The sequence below is a fragment of the Anguilla anguilla genome, chromosome 1 (genome assembly GCF_013347855.1).
Source record: "Anguilla anguilla isolate fAngAng1 chromosome 1, fAngAng1.pri, whole genome shotgun sequence".
Classification (NCBI taxonomy): Eukaryota; Metazoa; Chordata; class Actinopteri; order Anguilliformes; family Anguillidae; genus Anguilla; species Anguilla anguilla.
The window spans coordinates 9,560,128-9,584,985 of NC_049201.1; the positions used below are offsets into that span (position 1 = coordinate 9,560,128).

The 24,858-nt window shown below is 46.3% G+C and overlaps 1 protein-coding gene across 6 annotated transcripts in view; it reads right to left on the bottom strand.

Moving 5' to 3' along the window:
• Positions 1-20,445, bottom strand: part of samd4a (sterile alpha motif domain containing 4A) — a 38,716-nt gene extending 18,271 nt beyond the window's left edge. For 2 of the 6 annotated variants that reach the window (XM_035434445.1, XM_035434401.1), the window contains exons 1-3: positions 20,141-20,444; positions 17,974-18,594; positions 716-1,231 (exon numbers count right to left, since the gene is read on the bottom strand). In XM_035434445.1, coding sequence (XP_035290336.1) covers positions 716-1,231; positions 17,974-18,169 — 712 coding nt within the window. In that variant the 5' untranslated portion in view covers positions 18,170-18,594; positions 20,141-20,444. Of the gene's footprint in view, positions 1-715; positions 1,232-17,973; positions 18,595-18,977; positions 19,127-19,647; positions 19,935-20,140 lie in introns of those variants that run through there. The other 4 variants (XM_035434429.1, XM_035434437.1, XM_035434420.1 and 1 more) reach the window with 4 other exon arrangements.
• Positions 20,446-24,858: the final 4,413 nt, after the last annotated feature.

Genomic DNA, 24,858 nt, shown 5'->3' on the forward strand with positions numbered 1-24,858 from the left:
GAACAGAGGTGGAGGCAATTCCATTCCTGGGGGGGGGGGGGCTGTGCGCAAGTTTTTGTTTCCAACAAGTTTTTGTTTAATTAGCTGTGTATACCAACATTGGTTTACTCATGGATTTGACCACACTAAACTGTTTCCTATAGGAACATAGTTTTCATGTATTAATATCTATAAGCTCATTGATAAATATCACAAAAATGTCAGATTACTGTGTTAAATGAAATAACTAGGGGCAGGAGCTGGTGTGAAATTCAGTAACAGACAGCGCCCTGCTTGCTTATCCATGGCACAGGAAATGGAAGCGTGAAAAAAGAACGGGCGGGGCCAGGGCCGTAGCATTGGTGAAGCAGCGAGTCAGTAGTGCGGGAGGCTTTTCAGAGGGCAAACTGAGCGTGTGCAGGAACCTTTGCATGCTGCGATAGGGCGAAGTCTGCCTAATCAGGCTTTTCTGGCACAGAAGCAGGACTGTCGCCCACTAACCCCCTGTCAGAAAGAGAGAGAGACAGAGAGAGAGAAAGAGAGAGAGAGAGAGAAAGAGAGAGAGAGACAGAGAGAGAAAAAGACAGACAGAGAAAGAGAACAATAGATAGAGGAAGACAGAGAGAGAAACAGACAGACAGAGAGAGAGAGAGAGATCGAGAGAGAGAGAGACAGACGAAGAGACAGTGAGAGAGACAGAGAGAGAGAGAGAGAGGCGATGGAGCGCTTCACTTACTGGTGTTGGTCCCGCTGCCGATGCCCACGGTGTTGATGGTGGAGGGGACGGAGGAGGAGGGGTAGAGGGACAGGTGCCCGTTCTCGCAGCCCGGCTGGTGGTGCCAGCCGCCCAGGCCCGAGTCGCGGGAGCTCTGCCAGCCGTTGAGCCGGTCGTCCGAGCCGTAGCGCTGGTGGTGGGGGTAGAGGTGGGCGTGCTGGTGGTGGGGCGTGGGCGCCCGCTCCAGGGAGTCCCCGGCCCCGCGGGCCGCCGCCCGCTCCTCCAGGTGGGTGAGCCACAGGGCGAGGGCGGCCCGGTCGTCCTGCGAGGTGGCGGGGTGGATCAGGGCGTAGGACAGCAGCTGCCGGCTCTCCTCCAGGTGGCGCCCGTGCTCGATGGTGTGCGCCAGGATCTTGGGCAGGAGGCGCATGTACTCCCCCTTGGCCTCCATGTTCCCGGGCTTCAGCAGCGGGAGGTGGGTCAGGACCAGGGAGATGACCCTCTCCTTGGGCTCACTCTGCCACTGGCTGATAACCACTGGAACCCAGGAAGGAAAGGACACAGGGTAGGAAGAGAGAGTAAGAGAGAGAGAGACAAAGACTATCAGAATACAGCACAGCTACTGAGGAAACGTGGTGTGAACTTGCTTGTGTCCTCTTTCAACTGAAGCAGGAGAGACATTATTGTGCCTTCAGCTTCAAAGAGCCTCTCAGCTCCCAGCTAGCTCTCTCCACCGCAGTGCTAAACACATTTTCAGGGGGAACGCAGGCAGTTGGAAATCCAGACCCCCTTTAACATATACTGGCCCCGACAGGAATATAAAATCCCCAATAAACAGCCACACATGGTATAAGAGGAGGGGGGTTTGTGGAGGAGTCATACATGTATTTTTTACATTCGTTAAAATAGGTACTGTGTAAGTCAGGAGGGGCGGTTCAGGCCCAATCCGGGGTCACGGAGCCTATTGTTACCCGTCCGACAGCCGCACAGGGCAGGAAGGCTCATTCCTGTCAGGTTCAGAGCGGGCTATAGATACGACAGGTCACGGCAGCCGACGACGGCTTCGCCTCCCGCCACAAATAGAGGCTCCGTGACGGGCGCAAGGCAGACATCCGTGCACCTGCTGGAGGACGCGTCAGACACGTCCAACCAGGGCAGGAAACCCGCTTTAAGAGCCCGTTGGACTTCATCCGAAAAAAAAAAAAACAACCTCATCCCAGACCAGGATGTGAGGCAGGGAAGCAGAGCTGGGTTCAAACCAAGTTCTTTCACAGGGCCCTGTGCAAAGTTTCAAACTCATTCACACACTGTATGCCAGTTCCATTTCATAACTTTCAATACAACATAACATTGGGGTGACCATTTCATGCTCTCTCAACGTTGGGGGGGGGGGGCTTCCACCGTGCCCCCCTGCCCCCAAGATCCACGTCCACAGTTTCATGAGTAAGGGTATGGATCCTAGGTCAGCAATCCTACACTGAGACACATTATGACTATGGGCCATTGGCTTTTTATTGGTAATTCACTTCAGATGTCTGATCTGTATGTGTTTATGAGGAATCACTGAGTGTCAACCCAACTCACAAATTGAGTAATAATTCAGCAAAGGTGTGTGTGTTTGTGTGTGAGTGTGTGTGTGTGCTGTGCGTTGGTGGGGAGTGGAGTTGACCTCGTGGAAACACCTGATATGCAGAGATGTTCAATCAGGCACGTGAAAAAGTTCAGTTTGGACAGTTTGTTTCATTTGCTGACAGGAATGAGCAAACCCATCGGTGTCTTTACCCGAGACTGCATGAGTTTCTGACGCACTGCGGGACGGCCTCCTGGTGCTCGTCGGCCAGAGACAAACTTAGACGACTGAGGCCTGCGGCTGGTTTGGGAAGGTTAGGTCTCCTTGTTTAGACCCGCACACAAATGTCACCCAACGTGGCCAGAACAGACCTGGGCACTTCTCACATGATTAAGTGTCCCCCGGGAGACCTTTTTCTGGCACTTCCATTTTTACTGGGTGGCTGAAGGGCTCCAGCTTGGCTGGGAGCAGCGGTGGGTGGGGAGCTGAGAACTGGTGGGGCGGAAAACTTCCCTTTACGCTGATCACTGGCCTCAACCGGTTTTCATTCATCTTTTTTGATTGGCAAGCGTGTCAACGGTCTGGCTACTCATTTGGAAGGTAACGCACAGCTTCTCCACATCGTGTTGGGGAGATTAAATGATAAAATTATAAAATCAAATAAAAAGAATCCATTTTAATCAACAAGTACACCTAATGAAAAAAGATACACGACTCTGTTAACTACCACGTTAGCTTTCTGCATAACCAGCAATAACAAAACCGCTGCTTCAAACTTATTTAAAATCTGCGCATTGCAGACGTTGGGAGGCGGAAGTAGGGAAAAGCCAGTCTGTGATCAGCCCCGTACTATCCGCCATACCCAGAACTTCTGTTGGATATCAAACGCGCAATCACATTCTTCTTGGAGCACTGTACTCTCAGCACTGCACACTGTGCCTCTGAATCAGGACCGGAGCCCAGATCTGCATCTTCGCCGCCTGTCCGTCAACCCAGAGAATGCCAAAGCGTGGGAGACCTCCTACCGGTCTGTCTCGATCTGCGCCATGGCGAAAGAGCGTCGGGACGCTGCTCTGTTTGAACACTGGCTCATGTGAATAATGTAAAAAAAAAAAAAAAAAAAAAAAAAAAAAAATAATTAATCAAGAAAGGGTATTTGAGAAATTTGGAATAAAAAGCTCCTTGATGGCGCATCGATCATGTGACGGCCCTCCTCCTGACCACTCATGCCCTGGCCCTGACTCCAGACCACTGCTGAAAGCATCTGGTAATCAAGCTCTCATGATCCCAAGTAACACCCTCACCCTAAATTTAGAGCCACCCATTTCCCTTCCTGGTTGCCAGCTCCAGCCCCTCCCCACTTCCCTTGATTGACAGCAGCCGTTTCTCCGCCTCCATAACTCCCTCTGCAGCGGGTCTTCCAGCCCTGCCTCTGTCTGCCTCAGCCTCTTAATGCTACACTCTTCCCTCCTCCACAGGCACCAGACTGCGCAATGCCCCAGAGCATGGCTAATACAATGCTGTCTGTGCTGTTGTCACTGTGGGTTTCTCACTCCTCACCCCCACCCCCCTAACCCCCCTCACCCCTCTCACCCACCCCCCCCCCCAAGATCTTCACTTCCTACTTCCCTTGGTCAGTGAACCAGGACGCAATCCAATGCTATGCTGTCCTTCTGTTCTTTTCGAAACTGCAGACACAATGTGACAACGGCAACAAAGCCACAGGTCAGCATCTTAAGAAGGGTATTTCCGGGTGAAGAAATCCACAGCGTGCACAATTACTGGAATGAATCTTGCAACGTAAAAACGGTTTACAACCATAACAACTCAAGAACTATCCAGTCTGTTTCTGCTCATTTCAGCACTTTCACAACTGAAACCCTACGCTGGCTGAACGGCAGAGATTTTGTTTGTCTGGCAGGTGCATACTAGGCTACAGCTACGAGCTGCGACTCTCTTTCAGACAAAACCAAGAACACGCAACGCAATTTTTTGAGAACTGCAAATGAGTCCAAATCAAGTAAAGCCTCCATAACTTCACACGAGATGCGTATCTGGAAGCAGACTCGTTGGGAGTCTGGGCTGACGTTCCACACAGAGTTTTGAAATGAAGCCGAAAAGTCAGGGCTGGGCACGGGCAGCAGGACGCTCGAGCGCTCAAAATAGAACGAGCGCTGAAGAAAGAAAAATGGCTCTCGGCTCGAAACACGACAATTAAATGGGTCAAAGAAAACAAATACTTTGATGAGCTGGCCACAAAAAAATCTTACAGGATAGACAATGAGCAAGCATGCTTTAAGAAGAGGATGCACCTCTTAAACCTTTACATGTTTTCATTAACAATTTTTTATTATGGGGTTCTTGACTGTAGCGCGACGATTCCATGACAAAACTGCACACAGACTAACAAAACATTTTAACCTCTCTGACAACCCTGTTTGAACCAAGCGTGTGTTCAAAAGAAAGGATATCCTTAAAAGCTCCTTCAGAAGTAAGGATTCCCTTAAAAGTTCCTTCAAAAAAAGGATTCCCTTAACAGCTAAATATATTTATAAAGCCTTAAAATTATTAAATGAATTGCATTATCTCCATACATAAAGGCAGAGCATTTTAATACAACACAACGTGATTCATTCACAATGTGATTCCTTCACATCTTCCACCGGTGTGTTTTTGGTAGCAGTGTACTGTGGTTGGAGTTTAACACTTCAGTAAATCAACGTTACATATCACACAATGTATTGACAGAAAATGTAACTTCATTAGCTAGTAATACACCTTGCAATCTGAAGCTCTGTTGAACAGACGTCTTTCAGTGGTCCACAAGCATTCATCAAGCTGTTCTCAACTAAATTCGGAGCTCCTGAGCTATCCCATCAACATGCTGCTTTCACATTCTATGGTTTGCTTTTCGCATTTTCTTATTTCAAACAAGTAAAAACACACATTTGGTGCTAATCCCTTGGAACCCATCGCTTCCTTCAAAAACATCCCGACCTGGTCACCTTTGGCTCTTATTGGCTACCTGCTTGGTGAATTACTCGGAGGACTTATTCTTATATAATGGGATCTTTCAAAGATTCTTTTAATGCCATTTTATATTTCATTGAATAGGGTTCTGATACATCTCTGTTTAGATATAGCTCTAAAATGGACATCAGAAACTCTCATTCCTAGTACATCCTAATAGGCTACATCCATGATTAACACTCTGAATATTACCAAGCTTGCAATTTTTTTTTTTTTGCTTTCGCTTGCTTGCTCAACAGGAAACCATCTTCTGCATCTTCCAACTGCTGCATGATTTCATCAATGTATCACTTTCAAACAGGTCAGACGTATCGCTTAGGTCATTTGGGGAAACAGACCAACAAATACAGGAGGAAGGATGCTACGCACACCCCTGTCTGCGACGACAAGGCCCTTCGCTCTGAAAGATGAATGGCGCTGCTCAGACAGAGGGAGGAGACAGCTCACAGGAACTCAGGGGTCAGGGGTCAGCGGCTCGAAACACGTGCTGCCCGCGAGCTCACCGGAATGCGGCAGGGAGTGTTCTGAAGCCCGTGCCGTTTCTCTCTTTCCCCCTGCCCCCCCCCACCCCACCCCACCCCCCGTGCTTACCCCACGGCGTAAAGTGCTAACCTCATCTCGCTCGAGAAAAAAAAAAACAGACACACTGGAGGGACTAAGGAGGGTAATGGAAACAATGAAGTCTTTCCTTGCCCCCCCCCCCCCCACCTCTCCCCCCCTCCCCCAACCCTTCCGTCACTGGTCTCTCCCCTTTCCCTCTCTCTCTCTCTCTCTCTGTTTCCCCCTCTCTCTCAATTTCCCACTCTCTCTTCCCCTTTTTCTCTCCCTCGCTCCCTCGCTCCCTCCCTCCGCTCAGACGGAGCTGCACGCTCCCAGTCACTGGCACAGTGACTCATTACGCGCTCACCACACGGCACACAAAGCCCTTCTTTTTTTTCTCTTCCATATTTAAACTCCGTCTGAGCTAGCGCAGCGCTAACTGCTCCAGAGAGAGGTCACTGCCCGGAATTCGTGAATCACAGCAGGCCAGAGGAGGAAAACCCTACTTCAGTCACTTTTTTTTCTCCTTTTTTTTTTTTTCTTTCCCCAAAGCTAAACAATGCGTGGTGCTGAACTCTACGTGGCACCCAGACCCAGAAAACAACCACGGATGAGGGGTGTAGCTTTCAAAGATTCTTACGTTATGCTGTAATTTTGTACAGACCCACTCCCCCCCGCCCCCCGTCCTTCCCTCCCACACACCTTTTATTTGCCAAAAATAGAAGCATTTCTTCAACAGTTTAATATTCCGGCGCATACTAGAAGCCCCCTTGTGAGATATTTCGGTTTGCCTGCCCCTGAGGCTGTATTCAAGCTCAAATCATATAATCTTAACACATTTCCATATACCGGCATTGTTCTTTTTTATCTGTCACCCTTATGGTAACTGAGTTTTTCTGTGGAGTACAACGCCAAATGCCCCACCCATATCTCTGAGCTAAGTGCATATACCATGGAAATGGCTTCTAATTACCACTGGCTGCTCTGTGTGAGACTTGTCCACACCCCCCCCAGTCCAAATGGCTCTCCGAATTTCTGAATGAGCAAAATCAGGGTGATCCCCCTTTCGGCAAATGAAAGCAGGTAAAAACTATGAAAACACAGACACCTCCACAAGAGCCAGAAACTGTCCTGCTGCCAACACAACTGTCAGTGTTCCCACCCCCTCCCGCTGGCCTGCCTGTTTGGCTCAGCACAGCTTTCCTCAGTGTCATCAGTAACGAAGCTGACACATTTCACAGAGAAACAGTGTCCCTGAGTGTGTTTGCTGACCTCTGGTGCGCACACACACTCATAAACATGCACAGGCACACACACACACACACCTGGGAGTGCTTACTCTCATGTGTAAGACCCAATCAATGGTCACTGGGGCGTGTACAACACGGGGGGGGGATTACAGCCTGTCCCACTAACTGTTTACGGAACGCCTTCGCCCCTTTAAATTACGCGACTCTGAGAAGGCGCAAATTAAAGATCGCACTTCATTAAACGCACAGCCCTGAACGGTCCCCCCCCCCCCCTCTTCTGACGGTCGATGGCCAGGACGGGGCCGGTCAAAGAAACCGCGATCCGGCTAATTCCATGAAGTCATGGTGGAAAATACCCAGGTTAATGAGCCGCTTTCGTTTGTCCCAGGCCGGGGAACTGCACACACTCACACAGGCATGTCTACACGGGAGAGACTATCTGTTTAGCAGACACATGATTCCAGCTCTAAATATAGGCTTTCCACATCACACAGCCCCAATAAGACAGGGGGGGAGATAACGCCCTATTTATACAGGAATATCGGAGAGCACATCTACTAAAAACAGACAGCAAGCACGTGGCTCCCCTGGGACTGGGGGATACAAGTGTGACCGAAGTGGAAAAAACAAGAGTAAAATCTCATTTTCACAGAAGCTGCTTTGACAGTTTTCAGACCACAGTGTTCAGCGTTCCTCCTGCAGTCGACCTCGTATTCTCTGATTTTTAGACACGATTACCCTCTGATCTCCTTAGCAACGCCAGTATAATTTTGTCTCGTGTTCACATAACAATCAAAAGGAGGCGCTCTCTGGTATTCGGGGATTTCTTCGTATTGTTGAAATAAACATGACACCGATGTAAGCGTGTTTCCAGCAAGAGAGTTACGGGAACTTGACACTATTTACAACGCAGAGTCTGCAGTCCTGACTTTTACTGAGCCACCACAAAACTAGCGTGGTGGTTCACACTCAGTCGGGGAGACACAGACAATGTCCCAAAAAAAAAACGACAGACAACCCCCCCCCCCCAGATGTACCCAGTGAAGCCAGTCCCAAACTATTTCCTGCCCCCCCCCACCCCCACCCACTCTCGGAAAAAAAAAAAAAAAAAAACATAGCCGGTCTGGAGAAGCACGGAGTGCTAGCAGCGACAGGATTTTCCAGGAGGGAAATGTGGGAGAGGAGAATGGCCCATTTGGAAAAGGCAGGCCAGTGAGCGAGGGGGGGGGGGTGGGGGGGGGGGGTTGAGAGAGCGCTCCCCCACCCATCCCTCGCTCCAGCTCAGCACTGCGGAATGCGCTGGAATACCACAAGGCCTGCCGAAGAATGCACGGTTTCCGACTTGCTGCGCTGCATCCGAAAGGCCGCTGGTTAGACACATACTTTCTCTTTGAGATCACCCGGCCCCTACCATAACAAACACTTCCTTAAACGGCCTCCCCACTTCCAGCGCCTTTCGCAGAATAGAGAAAACGGGGAGTGGGGGGGTGGGGGGTGGGGAGGGGGGTACTGCATTCTACGAGGGGGGGGGGGGGGGAGGAGGGGGGTATGTGCGTAACAAAGGTGTGGTTACAGGTTTCGGCAAACCGCCCCCAGCTAAGGAATGGCGAGGACGAGGCGATATTCTGAAAGGAACTCAGCAGTCTGATAGACTTCACAAAAGAGTCTGGGTTAAATGCTCCCCAATGCTGAGAGAAAGAAGAACAGATGATTCCGGAACACAAATGGAGGGAGAGAGTGCCGGTTGAAACAGGCTGATTCAATAGAGAAAAAGGCCAAAACGAAAGCAGACATGAAAGCGTCTCAGTACCTTACACAGCAGATGCACATCACACAACCCCCCCCTGCCCAGCCCCCCCCCACCCCCCCACCCCCACCCCACCCCTTCCAGGGACCCCACAAGCCGCCCCACCCACCTCTGGCAGTAGTCAAGCCAGGCAGGCCACAGCAGGCCCGGACGAGACAGGCCCCCACTGCGGTGCTAAGCAACGAGGTGAAAGGTAAAGGATTTTGAATCTTTCCAGCCCATCATCCCACTGACCTAAATCCCAACGGGATTCAGCTCGGAGCAAGAATTAATTCCCTATTCGTACGCCCCCGCCTTCTGACCAGCCGACACTGGCAAACCGGAGAGACACTGGCTGCAATTCATTCAACATTTGTCCTTAACTTTGACTAACTTGCCAAACTGAGCTTGTGAACAAAAAGCGTTAGGCTTGCATAAACTTGTAAATCAAAGTAAAGGACATTTCATGATTCACATTACAGGGCACCATTCAACCAGGTCTTAGTACCTGACAGCTGCAAAGTGCTTATCTTGCTTTGTATTTCCCAGTGATTCACAAACCTAGGGTGAGCATGCAGCAAGGGTCTTGCGTCAAAGGGTGTTCCTAAGAACAACCGAAAAACACAACTACGCCATTTTCACCATGACCCGGATTCCCCATATTAAACAACAGGACGGAACGAAGGCTGATCAACGTCCCCAAAAATGTATAGTCAACAGCAGTGGCTCTCATGGTTCCCTGATCACGGTGGGCAGCTGTGTTGGCCCGTCTTTCCTGTTACTCAGCTCTTGAGTGATGAACTGAAGCTGCTGATTAGTTACCTCACTTTGTTTCTTGGGTCTGAGCTGGTTACTGGTCAAAGTTAAAAAGAAAAACCAGCAGACACTGCGGCCTGCCAGGTCAAGAACCACCCGTCTTCAGGAACACACCACACAATTGGGTAAATTCATGACGCGATCATCAGTATTTATGAAGAATGGAAAGTTCTTCACCCCAAATCTGGTGCAGCAAGGAGCCACACGTGTGTATGTGCGTGCATCGTGTGTCTATGTGAGCGTGTGTGTGTATTTGTTTGTACGTGCGCGCGTGTGTATGCGATTTCTTTCATGAAGTTCCATTTATATGTGTGACCTCTGGTCTTGCAGAAGAGTCAGAAATAGTAGCGCTGGTTAACTATCTATTGAGCTCAGCTGGACGGTTAACAAAGCGGGAAACACCTGCTTCTGTCAGTAGCGCACGCAGCCAGTCCGGCACCTAGACATCCGCGCGTTTGTATTATTCAACAGGGAGGATGGACTCCTCTTTTAAAACCGCCTGGAACTTCCACAGGAAGGGCATCACACCACAAAAAAAGTAGTCCAACTTCCTGGAGTCAGGTGCAGTAATATCCACATTTAAACCAGTGAAATCATGAACAATGCATCTGCTTTTCAATTTAAAGACCGGTCTCAAAATGAGAATGTATGACATAAGTGCTTCTTTTAGCACTTATTTGTTTTACTTTATGTAAATTTGCTATCTGTAATTTTGAATGAATACAACTACATTCTCAAATAAAATGTATTTTTAGCTAGCTTCAACAAAAGAAGGATTTACGGACCCACAGCATTAAACCTTTGACGGGGTATTGATTCAGAATTCAACCGCAGACACACTTCTGGAAACCCGTTGTCCTCCAGGTATCTACACATAGGGTCTTGGTGTCAGGCAGCGCTGTAACTTTGCAAGTGTGTGGGCCGTAAAGCACATAAGAATGCTTGTGGAATAGCAATTAAAGTCTACCTGTTGAGCCTCAGGAGGCCAGGTTTTTCAACGGCTCGGAATGTCGCAGTGGGAACTATGTTCGGAATGCAGGCCTTAAGATCGAAGATTCCAGAGTCCCAGACCTCTATTTAAGGAAATGGCTGGGCTGGTATTGCTTGCCCTCTTCCTCAATTGTTGAGGAATGATGATCATTTTCCTTTCTGGAAAAACACTTCAGAGTTCTGTACCTGTTATGAAGCAAAAATAATAAGAATTTTTCATCAGTGCAGAAGGCTATAATAGCACCATGAAAATCCAGGGAAGAGGACCCTACATTCACTCCCCCAAAGGAGAGATATCTTTTACTGTACATAAGTAATAAGCACCTCCAGTAACTACACAGTAAAATGCCCAGTGTTATTTCAACTCTTAACAGAGTACACGGTCCAACACAGACCATACGCACTCCGTAAGGCTCGACTGAACTCTGCACGTTTCTCCGCGCGCGTCAGGAACAGGTGTCGAGAGACCTGAGGACACGTCGCAGGTGCTTTCAGGGCACCGCGCCTTCGCGGCAGGGACAGGAAGTGAGCGCGAGCGAGGGCGCGCTGCGCGTCACGCCGCCCGTTCGCGCGCCTTTTTCCGAAGACGACGCGCGTGCAGGGACAGCTCAGCCGGAACGCCGAACCGGTCCGACCGCGTCTCGGCGGAGGAGGTTACGGAGCGCGGCGGGAATGTGTCGAGTCCGAGTCTGCGGAGGCCCCGCCGCTGCTGACTGCGCTAACGACGCAGAACGAAGCCGTCAAAAAAACAAAACAAAAACAAACAAAAAAAACACAAAGTTCTGCCACAAAAACACGGGGTTGGGGGAGGGGGACAGACTTCTCACATCTGTAAGGGAATTCTACTGTCGAACTACTTTACTCACCGAACATAATTACAGGAGGGAGACGCTTGGAATGATTGTCTGAAGCGGTTTCATTCTGCGCATTTTAAACGCAACCGCCAGCTGCTCGCTGTGTCCCGGTGCGAGGGCAACGTGTTGCGACACGGTGAGTTTATAGCCGCCGCATTTTAAATAGAATAAAACAACCTGCACAAGCTAATAATCTGTGCGCTTCTTTGAGGTACTGAGTACCCATCCATAACTTTTCGAGTCCTCAGTTGCACTCTGAACGTGTTTTTTTCTGGACTGTTCCTTTGCTTAGAATAGGTGACGACCCTGGAGAACAAAGAACTACCACCTGGCCATAGATATGGAAAACCATAAACAAGATAACAGAGAACATACCTGTTTTACACCAGGTACCCAACCCATCAACAAACGTTCTGATCGATGATCTGTTGATTATAGTATGGTTATTTATAATTATATAGGCTATATCCTTTTTAATACATTTTCTATTTTCAAACATAATGTTCGATGTTGAATTGTCTGTCTTTTTTATGTTTCTTCGTCATGCTTAAGCTACTCTGTAAAATAAATTCTTTTTGGGACAATAGTTCACTAGATTTAAACACAATAACAAACCCAGGCCACAGGTACCTGCAGAAGGACCGTGAGCAGCCATATTGGCCCAAGAGTTTTTTTTTTTTTTTTCCCGGAAGCCCTCCCCAATATCCTGAGTAATCAGATGTGACAGCAGAGGAAACACAAGCTCAGCAACTCATTCAGAAAAAGAGTAGCAACTGCCCACAATAACAGCCCTGATAACAAATCGGGCAGACTAACAGAGGCAATAGCCTTGTGGCTAATTAATGTCTACAGCTTTCAAACTGCCAAACACGGCCTTTCGGACTTTCTGCATTTTCAGACGCTCCTATCCACACAAACTTCCACAGCTTACATCTGTGACGTGCAGTCCCTTCATTCAGCTGGATATCTTACGGAAGCCATTCAGGTTATGTACATTGCTCAAGGGTACAACAGCAGTTCAATTGCAAGTCAGTTCATTTTCTATGGTGTTTTTTTTTTTTTTTTTTTTTACAGAGAAATGTCACACAAATAGGCTTTACTGAGAGCAGAAGGAAAACTGGGAAGAAACCGGGCCTGTGAATCACACCTGTGAGTGCCCACCTGTGATGCACACCTACACCTACCTTTGGCATTATAAGCCCAGATCCCAACACATCATGCTACACACCTGCCCCAATTTACTTGCACTGGGTATAAAAAGAATAGATTTCATATTTAATATAATGGAATGATATTGCAAGTGTCAGTTCTTTTGAAAACATAAACATCATCTTTTGGACACCCACTCTGGCTACTTCAAAAGGCATTGGAACCAATTTCTTTTGACCCCTTGGATTTATGAACATATTTTTCTTGTAATGACCTCATGGGCAACGGCTGCCATAAGCGTTGATTCATCCAGTGACATCACCGGGGTCCAACGCAGCCGCACACTCACAACCACTAATCCCCCGCAGTCAGCCTGCCCAGGCACCTCTGGTCTGGTACGAGTGTGCGTGTGTAAGAGACCCACACCTGCACTGCTGTTCCGTCCCGTCTCTGACCTACCCCACAACGTCTTCCTGTGATGCTCAGTGGCACCGCCCCGTTCTTCGTGAGTGTCTCTATATCACTGGTTCTTAAACTTAAACTGTTTCTCACTGGTTCTTATTAATATCAGGACCAAAATTTGAACTTTTGCACCTTTCAAGGACCCATGAAATAGACATAACAGAACTAGCGTGGTCTAGTGGACTACAGACTTATTTCAGGACCCACCTCATACACACCCACGACCCATTTTGGGTCCCAACCCATAATTTAAGAAACACTGCTCTATACAGTCAAGCTTACCTAGAGATAGAAAAACTGTACAGGACACCATCCTATGATCACTAATTACTGCTACTACTACTACTGCTGCTACTGTTCATGAATATGGTGTCATTATCCCTGAAACCCAAATCTGTTAAAACCCTTCAACGTTAAGAAAACAGCTTGTCTTCCACCTGGTTCAGGCTAGCCTATACTGTACACTGTTTGTCACTGAGCTCATGCGATATAGTTCAATGATTCAGAATTCCCAGACCCTCGTTACCATCCTAAGCTGCTAAACGCGCCTGAATTGCATTTCTGGAGAACGAGACTCTGCAGAAGAGTAGGCCAGGACACAGCACTGTTGATTTCAGCAAACCACAGGGGTTTAGGGCATCTGTGAGCTCACAGAAGAACAGAACAAGGCCGTAAAATAGCGTTTAACGTGGTCTTGCTTGCAACAAATATGTGAGGAAAAATAAGAGAAAAATCAGGGATACAAATGAGTACGTATAAATGTACGAGCCAAGCACATGCACTAAATTTGCTTAGATAATGCCAAAAGAAATCCTACGGTGATTTTACTCCAACAAATAAGCCGTCCACTTTTTTTGAAAAGGATTTTTAAGCCCAATTATGAAAATAATGCCGTAAGCAAATGTATGCCAGCGATTTCAAACCAGTTAGTCCACCCCAACACAATCGCTCCCAGGTCTGGTGAAACACACTTCAGTGAAAGCGTTAGTTTTTTTTTTTTTGTTTGTTTTTTAAACTGCGAGATCTCTGAATTTGTTTGCTGGAGGCTGTGAGAGGGATAAGAGCAGGATTCACACTGCAGGTCGCTAACTGAACAGAGCGAAAAGAGGATTTTTTTGGCACCCTCCACGGCCCCATTCCTGAGGTTCCGTATGAGTTCACGAAGTGGAGTCAGGGGCCAGAAATAAAGTGTTTGCTCATGCGTGGGTGCGATGGAATAGTTCGACACCCAAACGGGAGACAAGTTCTCTATCTCTTTCTGAACGGCCCAGCGATATTTTCTGCAAAAAACAGCTGAGAGGAGGAGACAGATGGCCAGGGCAAGAGTAGGCCCGGGGTGTTGATCACTAGAGAGGGTGTGTCTGCAACTGAATGTTGGATCGAGGAGGGGGGGGGGGGTGATGTTGGGGGTTTCAATATACAGGGCTACACCCACATGTAATAAAGAAAAAAAAACCCACATTAGAGCACTAGGAGCAGGAAACTTTATGGGTCACTATGTAAACTTTCTGTTAGCTCGATATTCTAGTATGCAAAGCGTACGCAGACAACGTGAACGGGTTATCTTTGCATTGAGAGACAGGCAGTGAGCTAGCTTTCCCATGCCAGCTATGGTGACATGCACACACGAACCCGGGCTGCTTCCGGAGAGTTCCGGAGAGGACAGTCGCCTTACACACGCGACCAGACTCCACAGAGCCCGGCACCGCCAACGACCTGGCGTGGCCGCCGACGTCAAGTAGGTACCCCCGCAGTACATAACGCCTTCCGCTCAACTGACGCACCGTCGACACATTTCAGGTGTCAAGTACGCACTGTCCACTGCGTGCTGAGCAGAAGGTCCCTCGCGGATCAGCTGGGACACTGCATACTGACCCGCTAATAATGCAAGAATTCACACTGGATAAACTGCAAGGTTACATGGACGTACAACATATTCACATAACAATGAACGGTGGTAAGCTGTTATGCTTTTCCCCCAGATATTAAACCCAAACCACTACAAATGTCATTCGTTGCCTGCCCTTAAACCCAGAAGAAAGACTAAATCCATATTCACCTTTTTTTCCCCTTCATATGCCTTGATAAATACTCAATGGCTCCTGCTGCTTAAAGCAAAGAGCCAACTTCGGTCCTAAAAAACACCACTTTGGCCTAGCTTCTACAGCTTAAAGAGGAATCCCACTTCACTACCAAAACGCTCTCGCGATCGACAATAATAACAGTTCTGAATATACAGATGCGTATCTGCTTCACTTCAGAGCTAAAGGACTTGTTTTTCACGCAGTCTCAGGCATACACACGCCTGTCTTCTCACTGGGACAAAGAGCAGGAACGTGAGCAGTCGCCCACGCAGGGACAGGGAACGTGTTGGCGTTTCGCGTGGAGTGCTATGGCGAGCCCGAAAAGCCACGTTGCCAGAAAAACAACTGAGCGCGGAACAGTACAGCAGCCTGTACATGAGCTGGCTAAATCATCACACACACACACAAAAAAAACTGCAGAATGAAGTCAGTCATTCATAACAACAGTGCCCCCCTGTCCTGGCCCAACCCCACCCCCTATACATCGCCTCTGGGACAGGACGAATTGGGGAGGGGGGGGGGGGGGGTGGTAAACGCCCCTTAGAGAGGAACAATACCGAGCACATACCCACACAAACTTCAACTTGATTCATTTTTTCCTCTTTTTTTGACCTGATAGTTTAGCGTTTTCTTCTGCAGAAGACCTAATGCTCACATCTGTGGTTGACGTGTGAACAAATCAAGCTGCTTAAATCACATTACAGGAGTACTGTACCGTAGAAGTACTGTAGAACATGACATTTTCATTCTTAAATAATTGACCGGTTGCACAGTTTATTTATTACAATTTATTACCATTTAAATGGCTTTCAGCAGTAATATACTAGCATAGACTTAAAATAGTAATCACAACTAGTGTGAAAAGTACACAGTCAAATGACTTCATACATGTAATAACTTTGAGTATGAAAAATACTGCCGCTGGAGTATACCTAACAGGGAGCAAACATGCTGCATCACTTCAGATGGGGAACAAGGCTACTTCTTCATGGAGGGAATAAAGTGGGTCATTATGGATGCCTTTCATTAGAACAGTACTTTCCAAATAGCTGCATCTTTCCACTCTACTTCCAGCTGCAAATTAACCCCAAGTAGACCAACCACTTTCACTTTGCACAAACCCCACCCCACCCCCTCCCATCTCTGCTTTTTAGACAGCTGACTGGCACACGGCTCAGTGCCTGCGCTCGATAAGATACAAAGACGTAGTAGGCCAACTCATTAACATCTCACACGATCACCTCACCTAACATCTCCCAAAAATGTTCACACTAGGATAATGGATGTGTTGAGGTTTGGAGGGGGAACACCTCGCTTAGCCGACAAAATCAGAGACTAACCCAAGATTTGAAGTGGAACTTAGAACCAGACCATAGCCTTCCAGACTAATGCTTTTAGAACAGGACGAATATGAGCGCTCTCTGTGGTGCGGCTGAGGCCCCAGCACACAGACTGTACTCAGACCGATGAGCCAATGACAGTTGCGATGACTTCAAAAAAAGACACAGGCGACTCCAGAAGGTGTGCGCAGGACCGATTTGGGTGGCCGCAAGGCAACGGAACGCCCCATAACAGATTTACCAGAGTGCGAAGTGAGCTGACAATTGAATGTGAAAGTGAGACAGCGCCTAACCACGCATTCAAGGAATATGCTGACCAGAGGGACTGAGGGCAACCTCAGCAGAATCGCTCAACCTCCGCTCCAGTGAACTTTCAAAACTCCCGTCACGTGAAGACATCTACAGCACCTGTGTGTGTGTGTGTGCGTGTGTGTGTGTGTGCGTGTGTGTGTGTGTGTGTGTGCGTGTGTGTGTGTGTGAGTGTGTGTGTGTGTGCGTGTGTGTGTGTGTGTGTGTGTGTGTGAGTGTGTGAGTGTGTGTGAGTGTGTGAGTGTGTGTGTGTGTGTGTGTGTGTGTGTGTGTGTGTGAGTGTGTGTGTGTGTGTGTGTGTGTGTGTGGAGCACACCTTTAAGGCTTTTGTCCTTTTCTTTTGCGCCGCCCACAAGAAAGACTGCGACTTGGCAGTGACCCACTTTGACTTCCAGTTTTCTGCTTTGATGTGCTCCGTGTTTATGGTCAAACAAAAACAACCAACCTGTTGCATTAAAGCTCCACATAAACACATAACACACTTCCAAGGGCCCCGAGGCAGCCGGGCCAGCCTATGAAAGCTCATGGAGAATCCTATGTTATGTACATACGCAAGCATCCGCGTCTGTACGCGTTTCTGTTTATGCATAATCACGCCTGTTTAGAAAAGCTGAATGTTCCGCTCTCTGTACCGGAGTCCTATAAATATCGCTGGAGAAGCAGCATATTTCATTACGGCAGCCAAATACCCTTTACTATTTTTAATAAGTCTATCTGGTTACCAGCGGTTTTCGTTTTGATGTTCGCCCACCTCCCCAACGATATAAAACGGCAACCCAGACTCTTCATCTGAACCGGAGGGACAGAACTTAATTTTGGGCGCCTGCCGGGTCAACGGCCGCCCGTAATTCTGCCCTCGCTCAAGCTTCGGCCCACTGCTGCAGAGCTGGACCGTTATGACCTTTCCTCAGCTTCGGAGAAGCCAACAAGGAGCAAAACAGGAACCTAAGACTGCCCGCCACTCCATGACCCAGGCCACCGAGCCTGAGCCTAGGCGAGGGACCAAACCCCGATCCTGATCTGGCCATGTGAGGGATGGGCGTGTGCGTTCGGGTGGGAGAGGGGGTGGAGATTGGGGATGGGGGGGGGGGCCACTCACCCGGGTTGTTGGCCTCCCCCTCCAGCACGTGCAGCTCGGTGCACTCGGCGAGGGAGTGCTCCAGGCAGAGCTGGAGGAAGCGGGCCTGGGTCCGGCTCACGTGCTTCAGCAGCGAGAGGAGGGCCACCGTCTGCTCGCACTCGTTCCACCCCTTGAACCAGCTGGCCAGGACGCCCACCTGGTCGCGAAACATCATGATCTGGAGGAGGGGCACCAGGGGACTAGAAACCGGCCGATGGGGCACCCCGGCGACGCTCGTCAAACGCGGAGATCTCGCCGCCGCTTCGCCCAAAACCCAACGCTGTGCCTTTCTGTCTTCTCACGCTGTGCTGTACCAGCAATGGCTTTTGCATGAGGGTTACGTTCACTTGTTTGTTTCTTTTTTTTTTTGTTACGGAAAATACAGATGCTTCAGCATCTCCTCTTCTTCATCATCAGCATCTTGTCCTTGTGGATTTCAAAAAGAAGGAACGTGGCAAAGTGTCCGCCTCGATGCGCTTCCTTCTCTTGGCCCTTGTCTTGTTTACCTTGTGGGAAGGAGACTCGGCTTTCCCCCCGCGATTAGAGCGTCACACTAGCGTTTCTGTCGTAGTCATGTCCCGCGGGGAACACCTTAGACCTCTGAAATGACAAAGCAAACAGTAAGGACTATGACCCATGTCCCTAATAGCAAATGTACACACCCAGTAATAACAGTATCACAACTATGAAATCCTCACACACTCAGTGTTCTTTAAACTCAAATCCATTTAACCTTAACAGACCTGAGGATGGAAATTATTACATGCATAAGCTACAGCTGTCAGGTACATATTACACATCGCCTACATTGTGAAATCTGTAAATGACTTGCAGTTTTAACACATTACATAAATAAATAATTGAATAGGCTACATTCTATTCATAAGTGAATATCTGTTTGTCATTCACACAGAGACACAGACAGCCGGACACACACAGATACAAATACTCGGCGCCAATGTTCATAAGCTAGACAATCATACCCAAGTGCGAATATCCTGTGCAATGGAAATGCGACATTGACCCTGTTGCTTCAGCCGGCGAAACGAGTCAGCGCAGACTTTCATTAACGTAGGAGGGGAAATATGCGGGCTATTAAAAGAAACCATTCTTAGCTTTAAAAAAAAAAAACACATAGGTAACTTGCAAATCGACCCTGCAGCGGCAGCAAACCCAGCGTCTGTTGGGGCAACATTTAAAATGACCCCTTTTCCGTCAGGCGGACCCCTATGGACGTGGGCCTGTGACACACGGCACCGGGACAAAAATAAACTACATCCACCAGTGCCTAAAAATACGATTCCCGGGAGTAATTGGCACATTATTTGACCGTGGAATACTTCCCCCGAGATCCTGTGCCGCTCCTAACGTTGTTACGGACCAGGTCTCTTCCCTGACGGTCTCCCGTTGCCTACTCGCCAGGATCCACCCTACAGTAGCCTCACGTTAGCCCGGTTTGTCAAGATTTTTGGCTTGGAAGTGTCCAAAATGGCTTGTTTCAAGTGCCATGCAGGCGACTTTTGAAAAATAGTCAGTCATTTCTCAAAACGGACCCACGTCTCAATAGCACAAACGCGACGTGCACGACCGTTTCGGTATTGTCCTTATCAATAGGCACTGATATTCAAAAAGCAATGGACGGAGGATACTCACATGAATGTGGTAAATGCTAGCAGCAAAACACTGCTTTATATTAACACTTAGGCGAGATGATCACCGAGTAATTTAGTAGACAGAATTTTGTAATCTAGAACATTCTCCAAATGTACTTGAGCATTCCATGGCTAGGCTTTTCTGCACTGTAATTCTATACAATATTCTATTCGGTCTATGCAGAGCCAACGAACTCTTAAGAACCGCGTTAACCGTTTCCTTTCACTTGGCTAATCACGAATCTTTAGGCTACATTACAGTTGTAGTGCATCGAACGTATTTGTCAACGTGTAGAAAATTCTAATCCACGAAAATAAACTACATTAATAATCGCCGACGACCCCCAAAAAGACACCGTGGAAATCTATTTTCTTTGCCAGGTATAGCCTAACTATAAGTACGAACAGTTCGAACAATAGAAAGTGGCATGTACCAATAAATATTATTACAGAATCCGAGTAACAATGTTCAAAAATAGTTACATGGTACTCACTTCCAAGAACGGTTTCATCGGTGGTAGTGATCGCTGAACGGGGCGCAACAGAATTCAAAATTTTGGGGAGCGGTGCCCCTTCACTCCGGATCTGTGTGTTTTGCCATCTTGACTAACTTTGCTCCCTTCTGTTACTCTTGTTTAACCGGAGGAGAGTCTCGGCATTGCTTCCCACATGCTAATAATTAACACGAAGCATTACGTCAGGGGCTTGGCAGCACAGGGAAGCACAAAAATAGAGAATGGAGTTAGGGACAGATCACATTGCCTATCCTACGGAGACGACTGACAGGGATTAGCAAGTTCGAAAAAAAAGGGTTTCCATAGCAAACTGGGCAAAATCAAAACAAGAGTGAAGCTATGTGTAAATGTGCAAGACCTGGGAGGGGGCGATTTGGTCATTCAGATCCAGACCTAGAAACCCCAAATAAACCCACGTTCATTAAACCTTTTTTTCGTAAACCGGTCCTATACGTTTTCTTATTTATTTTTTACTTTTTTATTTTTAGAAATTCACAATTCGCTGTTTAGTGTCTTACCGCGTAATATTTCGTATGTCATAGCGGAAACTGGACCCGTTTCAATGAGTCTGAAAAAGTACACCCATATTCTTGAAGTTCTTTATTGTGAACTTAACTGTGCAGTTTCGCATTCCGCCCTACAGAGGGTGTTCCCCTCTTCCCGTCTACATCGCGAGGTCACTGCATTTTGTCGATTCATTGCAGCGGTGTGAAGAACCTGGTGGCTTTCACAGCACGAAGTCTCTTTAAATGTTCACGAGAAACACGTAGGATTATACTAAACATAAAACGTTAGTGTCACATACCAGAAAAAAAATCAATGTAGCTCCTAGTGAATAACCAGCCGAGGGCTGCTGGAGCTATCCTGGATTTCACAGGGGTGCAAGGTGAGACGTCTGATGGGCATTGGAACATCAGCAACCAAATCTAGAACCACTATCTTACAGCATGTCCTTGTCTGTCATACAAATGCTCAACGAGAAGAGAGAAGAATCTTACGGATGTCTGCCCAGAGTTTGGTTGTTGAAAAAGTGCCTTCCAGGTTAAAATTTACCTCTGCAGTACATCAAAGTCACAGAGTTGTCCAAAAGCATTCCCACTCAGACAGGTAGCCTTGGCTACAGCCTGTTATTAAAATTAAATTATTTCATAATTCACATGCTCATCACTTTTCAAATGAATTCATAATTTACATGCTCATAACTTTTTATTTATTTTCATATTATTGCTTTCCACACTATTATGATACTGCAGAAACAGAGCCTGCCACCTCTGTCTTGGGTGATAATACACTGTGGAATGGGAACGAGCAGAGGCAATGTTGAAAATGACATAGATGAATTAAAACAATTACATTTCCTGAACCTAATAATGTACGTATTGGTTAATACGGACAATGAGTTTGCCATCACTAGCCATTAAAAACTATGACATAATATGAATATTAATCACTACCGATTTTGTAAAATATATATGCAATAGCCTATGTATTTGTCAAGAATATTTTTGTCTGTTTATGAATGATGGATCAAGTTTGTTTCCCTCCAAGTTCAGGCAAATGCAGGCATTTTCTGTACAAGAGTTTCTCTCAAGGCAACAAAAATACCATTCAGCTCTAGTTTCTTCAGTTATTAAGAAAGGATGAGTATTAAGAAAAAATTAAGGATGAGTATTATAAATGTCTAATGAAATGTAGACAATCTGTATTTGTGAGTGGGAGTGGATTTGAATACCCACCTTTAAAGTTTAATGTAGTCAACTTCCATTTTTTTCCAAGGTTCGCATAATGAGTCTTTGCTGTCACCTTGTGGTGAGAAAGTGTAACAGTCATGTATGAGTACTACTACTACGACGACTACTACTACTGCTAATAATAGTAATAATAATTGACACATTGTTTAAAGTAATCACTTCTATGCTTGAACTTAGACTTCGGGCAAATAACGAGGGAACAGAAGTTTCCCCTCAAATGTTCAGACAGAAAACTGTGATGAAACGGACCATTGTCTAGATAACAACTTCATAATTCAATACACACATTCCATTTATCAGCCTACACGCATACATGACATAAACCACAAATTCTCTGTCTGCACCTGAAATACCATGCTCCCATCCCAAAATCTGTCTCTCCTTGGGGTCCCTTTGCAACGCCTGTTCCACTATGCCCCTCCGATCCCAGTCTGAGCTAGGCGGGGCTGTCTTAACTTCTAGGCAATGATAAAAATAAGAAGCGAGGTGAAAATGTCATTTTATGCACGCGGATGGCTCTGTGCTGATACAAAATAACAAAAACCAGCTAGGTTTGCCTTCACAGTTTTTTTGTTTGTTAGGCACCATTAAAACAGATCAATTTTTTCAATCAAAGTCAGCAGTTCCGTTCAATCATAGGAACACGCTTCGTGGGTAGTTGGACGACGCAGATGGTGGGCACCGAATTGACCAGCAGAGGGCGATGGCGAACGATGAAACTTGTCGTCAAGCCAACAAGACAGCCAATTATGTGTCGCCCTGCAGAGTTGCAATCCACAGGCAGCACTCGGCATATCAGGTCACACCCGGTCACACACACATCCACACACCGGGACAGTGACTTAACAGCACGAGCCATCCATGTGTTTCCTCCCTTTACTTTCTGAAGAGTTTGCATATTTAAAATATATATTTTTAAATTTTCACAAGAATGGGAATTCTCAAGAATATTTCAATGATGAGCAAGGAGCGAGTGGCCTCTCCAAATTAGAGAATAAAGACAAAAAATTAAAAAAAGTTATTTTTTATATAGTCATATCAAAGCTGTCATCTCACTTCAGAAGAACATATAGTTTTAGGGATTAGCACTAGACCACCTCTTTTATCTTGTGATTTCACAATCAATTTCTCATTTTGCCTAATTTTTCTAATGGAAAGTTTTTTTTTCTTCTTTTTTTTTTTAAACAATTCCTTGGCAGGCTACTCTCAGTAAACACTGTATCCACATTCCTTCCTACCAATTTACAAAATGTTTCAAAAGCAAGTCCATCCGTCTGAAGAGAGAAGAGACCTTCGACCTTATAGTGGAGAACATTCTTTTGTGTTAATCCCCCAGGACTGGAGTTTCACTCACAAGATTTCAGCTTCAAGGACCCAGAAAATGTACAGTTTCACCCATAAGAAAAAAATATTAATTGGAGCTCTAAGTGCAAATGGAAATCCCATACATAGTAACAAAAAAACAACACAAACAAAAACAATTTAGCTTGTTTTTAGCCCAACACTGGAGCTTCTAGGACTCGCCCCCACTTCATTGTGTTAAGATGCTGAGCTTGATGCCTTGAGCTGAAAATGCCAAAAATTGCTGTCAGTTAAACAGGAGGACAGCTGTTGCTAGCATTCGTGGGTTTCATCCAACCCAGGTCAGCAAAACCTATTTTAATTTCGCTTAGCAATGCAGTAGATCAAGCATTCACATCTTCTATCATCTGTCTCTCCAAAGATTAAACTGCTCGCTCTCTCACCTCCTTACCTTTCCCACAAAGTACCGAGCAAAACCAAATTCTGTGTGAATGTGGGAGTCAGCCTTTGCAATGTGGGTAACCTGCCAGATGTATGTGCACAGCCATCCTAACCTTCATAGTGATGTTTGGGGGGTAGAATATAATTTTATGCCATGGATAAAACCCTTCTAAAGAAATTTAAGGCCCCTTGAGAATTTTTTTCATTCTCTTTCATTTTTTTCATTCTCTGGCCTACATTGGAAAACAGCAAACACATAGTATGTAGAGGACCTAAGACATAATTAAACCACTGCATTTCAAAAACATCTGGTTCCTGTTTCATATATAAGCTGGCCAAGGGAACACGGAAAACATTTAGGACTAAACTGATCTATAATCTTGGATGTATAACGAATGAAGAAATGTCTTTAAATGTTATTACCATTTGTGAAATTGGCTTGTGATATGTTATGTATCTACTGATTAAAGAATGAACTCAGAATGTAACAATTTTGATAAAGAACTGGTGGTCCTTCAATATAAATTTAGTTACAGTTCCTTGAAACTTGCCATATCATCTAAACTGTACGAAATAAAATAATTATGTTAATGTACAAATGCATTCCTTTTGTTTTGCTGAAATATTTTAGCGATAATCACTTACAGTACCGTTGGCATGTGGAAGTGACCAGTGGTTTTATTGAAGGGTCCTTTCTTTGATCATTCTTCAGTGTCGCAAATGTTTACAGTAGGCCATTATGAGCTTGTACTTTGAGGAAAAAAGATTATATCTTTTGCAAGCAGGAATGTGCATGTTTGTGTGTAGCATCTTAAGTTCTTTCATTTGTGATCTAGTTTTCAAGGTGGAACCGATTTTCACAGGAACCACTCACTCATCACAGTGGTGTAAATTGTTTGCAAATGGCATAGCAATACCTTTCTCTTGTTTTCATTTAAATTTATACTATATTGGAATCATAAACTCGCCCAATGCACACTGGGATAGGCTTCAGCACCCTCCGTGACCCTGCCCTGGATAAGCAGACATAGATAATGGATGGATGGATGGATGGATGGAATCATAAAAATAATGTTTTTCTCTTTCAAATTAATATGGTAGGAAAGTTTATAATGTTGGAGAAACATTAAAGACAGTTTTCATTGTGTATTAGAATAAATTTTATGGCTTTAAAAATCCTCCCTGTGCTTGAACAAAACCATT